A 4,588-nucleotide genomic window follows, 5' to 3' on the forward strand; every position below is an offset into this window, starting at 1 on the left:
TTTGCTCTATGATAATTGCTCTTTATCACAATATCAAAACACCAATCAATTTTTTACGTAGGTGAGATTCAAACCCCAAATCTCTTATTTGATGACCAAATGTTTTACCAATTGAACTAATGAAACCATCACATAGTCAAAAGTTGAGTTGTCAATTAATTGTCAAATCATAATTTAGTCTTGGTTAGAGTTCTAGTCTTTGATAATATTTACTGATAAACCGCATTTTCTAGTGGTCATAGGCTCATTCCTAAGGCTTCGTTTGGGAGTTCATAAGGGAATGGAATGAAATGATCATAAGAGAATGAAAATGAATGGAATGTATTTAAACAAGAGAAAAGAATGAAATAGAATATAATTAAATAACCTTGATTGAATATTTTAAAATAAACAAATAAAAAGAAATAAAAATGAATGGAATGTAAATAATCTTGTTTGGGAGTAACATAGAGGGAATGAAATGAAATCATTTTATGACAATATTACTATTAGAACCCTATTTAAAAATAAATGGTTGAATATATAGAGGTATTTTGGGAGTTTTAGTTACAAATTCATTAAATCTAAATCCAATTCCTCCCATTTTTCCCAATTTCAGGAGGAATGAAAATTTGTGGTTTTAAGGGAATAGTGAGGAATGAGTGTTTCCTCCTACCCATTCCATTCCCTTGCACTTAAACTCCTAAATAAGGGAATGAATTTTTCATTCTCTCCATTAAAACTCCCAAAAAATGAAAATGAATAATATTCTAATTTTATTTTTTTCATTCATTTCCATTCCCTCCTCCCAAACGAGAGCTAAGGGTTTGGAAGGTGGAGGTCCCAGGTTTGAATTGCGCAATGAGAAGCGCTTGAAAAATAACTCCATACTCTTGGCTCATGCTCACTAGTGTCCTCGATGGGGCTGTATGCATAACTATAACTCATTTGGATCTAGGATTGTCCAGAAGACTCGGCAACCCGCTCAACCTGGCCAACGTGCCCGCATCCGACCCGCTGCCACCCGATCCGACGACTCCGGCGGTCGAACGCGAGTTCCAGCGAAGCTAACCCAACCCCACACGGGTCGGTTGTCGGTTTTTAGTTTCTAAACCCGTGACACTCGACCTGAACCGAATCCTTATCCATTCCGGCAAAGTATTAAGATTTTCCGACTAGATCCGGCGAGATCTCGCCGTTATCCGATGAAATCTAGGCCAGATCTCGACAAATCCGGCCAGATTTCTATTCGATCTCGACGGATTCGGCCAGATCTCGCCGGATCCAGCCAAATTTTGGCCAGATCTTGATGGATCCGGCCAGATTTCGTCCCTAGTGATAAACCCGATACCGACCCGAATCAACCTGAAACCGACGAGACCCAAACTGAAAAATCCGACCAAGTCTCTGGGTCGGTTTCAGGTCAACTTTTTATTCACCCGCCCCAGTCGGGTCGAGTCTGGGTTGGGCACAAACCCGACCCGTGGACACCCCTATTTGGATCCCTTGCTCCTATTGGCCTGAGTCCAATGGGTAGAGTGTCATCATACCCATGCCCAAGTAGAAAATGATAACTTAAGTGACCCCCTACCCATTTTTTTTTCATAAAAGAAAAAAATAGTCTAATTCGTAGAAGTGGATTAACAATTAGTAAATTTTGCTAAACTCTGGTATCAAAGGTAGTATTAATTAGGATTGAAAATTAAACCAAAAAAAATTGCTTGAATCAAATCTAATTTTTCCATTTCTTTTTCAGTCTGGTTTCAATTTGAATTTTTGAAAAATAAATTTTTTAAGTTTGGTCTCAAATTTAGAACATATTAATTCGAACCAAATCAAAACCGTTCAATATGTATTAAATATTAACATGTACAAAATAGTTACAAGATTGTACCACTAGCCTTTATCTCAAGTTTTTGTTTTTGGAGAAATTTATCCTAAGTTTGAGTCAACAAAACTTAGGTACAATACGTTTAATTCCCCAATTAAATTATTCTATGTGTTCACTTAATCCACATTAGCATTAACAGTGTCAAACACCTAACGTGATGGTCATTTAAAAAAAAAAAAAAACCCAGTAGCACTATAGCCATGAGAACCCAACCATCACACGACAGTGCCAAAACACCACACCGGCGGCATCAAAACCACCTCACCAGTGGCACCAAAACCATCACACGGTGTTGTTGTTTTTTTTTTTTTTTTTTTTTATAAATTAATTAATTAATTTTTTTCCCCTGATTTCTTTTAAAAATAAACACACACAATTTTTTGTTTTTTTTTCTTCCCCTCTTGTCGTTTTGGGTTTCTCTTCTTATATCAAATTAAACCTACGTCGTTTTGGGTTTCTCTTGTTATATATCAAAACTACGTCGTTGCCGTCCTCGCTTCTCTCTTTCATTCGCTTCAGCCGTTGTTGTTCTCCCAAGACAGACTCTTCTCTTCTCTCTCTCTCTCTCTCACGCGGACGCCGCTGCTTCTCTTCATTGTTGCTGGCTTTCTCGACCTCTCTCTTTATTTTGGGTATGTTCTCTTTTTTACTTAATTGAGAGTTATTTGTTTGCTGAAAATACATGATTTTGAGTTTATTTTTCTTGTGTTTGGGTGCTGAGAAAATATGGCAAAACCAGACAAATTTCGATTTCTTTGTATTTCATTTATATTATACTATTGTCCCATATTGATTATTTGTGATAATGTTTATTAATAGCACTTTAAAGGTTGCGCCTTTTTTCTGTTTCTCTGCTTATTTGTGATACTTGAGCTAAATATGGTTTCTGGGGTTTCTTATTTCCTTTTATTATTATTGTCATTTGGAACAATGGAGCATGTATTTGTATAAATATTGCGTCTTGAGCTTGTGTTTTATAGTTTGTTGCAATTGAGTGAGCTGCAGTGATGTGAGTCCTTGTTTGTTGCTCAGTTTATTTACTTTGATAGTGATGTTGTACTAATCAGCGATCACTATCTGAGTGAAAATAGTTTTGTTGGTTTGTTTTATAGGTAAAATTTAGTTACAGTTTCTTAAGTGTGGAACCTTGGATATCCCTATTAAATTCAACTGTGTGGTATTTAACTATTTATTTTTGAACCCCAAATATGTGATCTTGGAAGCTTTAACCATACACAAGGAACTGCATTGGCCAATAAGTCATATGGTTGAATTTAAGAGGAGAATTTAAGATAAAGCACCTAAAGAACTGTACTGAAGTTTTCTTCTTGTTTTATTAGGTCCTAATCTGATGACTTATCAAATGTTTAAAAAGATTTGTGTGTGTCTGTAATAACTCTCACTTTTTATATTATTTTCAGAAACTAAGCTGAGCAAATATTGACCTCCTTTTGTTATAATTGCAGTATTAAAAAAATAAAAATAAAAATCTAGGTCTGTAGCATCAGTTTGTTACAATGCCGAAAAAAACTTCTTCTAAAAAGGCTAGGCAAGTGCAAGAAAATAATAATGCTGTGGAAGAAGAAAAACCCTCTCCGGTGACAAAGAAGAGTTCTTCCAAAAAGGCTAAGCAAATGCAAGAAAATAATAATGCTGTGGAAGAAGAAAATCCCTTTCCGGTGACAAAAAAGAGTTCTTCCAAAAAGGCTAAACAAATGCAAGAAAGTAATAATGCTGTGGAAGAAGAAAAACTCTCTTCGGTGCAGAAAAAGGCTGTTAGTGAAATAGATGAAATCTTTGCAGGAAAGAAAAGGAAGAAGTCTGAATCTGAAAAGACTGAAAAGCCTAATGAAGAAGCAACTGGAAATCCTAAGAAGACTAAGAAAAAGAAGAAGGATAAAGGTTCTAATGATAGCGAGTTTGCTGAGCCACCTTCCCGGCCAAGAAAAAGAACAAATGATGGGTTTACTATTTACACTGAAGAGGAGTTGGGTATTGATAAGTCTGATGCTGGATGTACCCCATTATGTCCATTTGATTGTTCTTGTTGTTTTTGAGGATACATGCAAAAATCTGTTGGGTGTAGTTGCTTCCTTTGATCCAGTGAATCTCTGAGATTTTCATGCAGTCTTGTGACTTTTCATTTGCTGTTTTGTTGCTATAATTTGAGGGTATTGGAGCACAGCTTTCTTCTGCCTTGTACACTAGAACTAGATTACATTTATCTTATTCAATCAATTTTGAGCTTATGATTAAGTATGACTTCTTTGAATCCAAGATATGAACCTTTGTAAGTTTCGAGGAAGAATTCAACGCTGTTAGAGCCATGTAATCTATCTGTTAGTCAAACTAATTCTCATACACTTTTTTTTTTTTTTTTTGGCTGAATATTCTCTTACACATTTAAAGTAGAACATTATATAATTATTACATTTTTGCAGTCCTGAATTCATAGTGATAATACAGATATAGACCTGGATTTTCATATAACTCATTTACTCAGTTCTTATAGTTTCATTTACTTGTGTGAATTGTGTGATGCACTCATTTTATTGCTTGGCATCCGAGAGCCTTTATTACATTCTTGCAAAGTTGGTCTTGGAAATGTCTTGCGACAACTAATATATGCACTGTTGTACATTTGGCTGATACAGGGTTCAATATAATATACTTGTTGTTGTTATTTGTAATTAAAATGGTAGTAGCTTAAATCTCTGT

The 4,588-nt window shown here is 35.3% G+C and overlaps 1 protein-coding gene across 1 annotated transcript; it reads left to right on the plus strand.

Moving 5' to 3' along the window:
- Window positions 1-2,365: 2,365 nt before the first annotated feature.
- On the plus strand, window positions 2,366-4,233 carry LOC115992016 (eukaryotic translation initiation factor 5B-like). Its single transcript, XM_031116051.1, has 2 exons — window positions 2,366-2,502; window positions 3,337-4,233. The coding sequence occupies exon 2, from the start codon at window positions 3,388-3,390 to the stop codon at window positions 3,925-3,927; it is 540 nt and encodes a 179-aa protein (XP_030971911.1). The 5' UTR covers window positions 2,366-2,502; window positions 3,337-3,387; the 3' UTR covers window positions 3,928-4,233.
- Window positions 4,234-4,588: the final 355 nt, after the last annotated feature.

This window comes from Quercus lobata, chromosome 5, assembly GCF_001633185.2.
Source record: "Quercus lobata isolate SW786 chromosome 5, ValleyOak3.0 Primary Assembly, whole genome shotgun sequence".
Taxonomy (NCBI): domain Eukaryota; kingdom Viridiplantae; phylum Streptophyta; class Magnoliopsida; order Fagales; family Fagaceae; genus Quercus; species Quercus lobata.

Excerpts from the sequence above, each read along its gene's own strand:
- LOC115992016 (XM_031116051.1), top strand. The coding sequence starts at position 3,388 with ATGCCGAAAAAAACTTCTTCTAAAAAGGCTAGGCAAGTGCAAGAAAAT.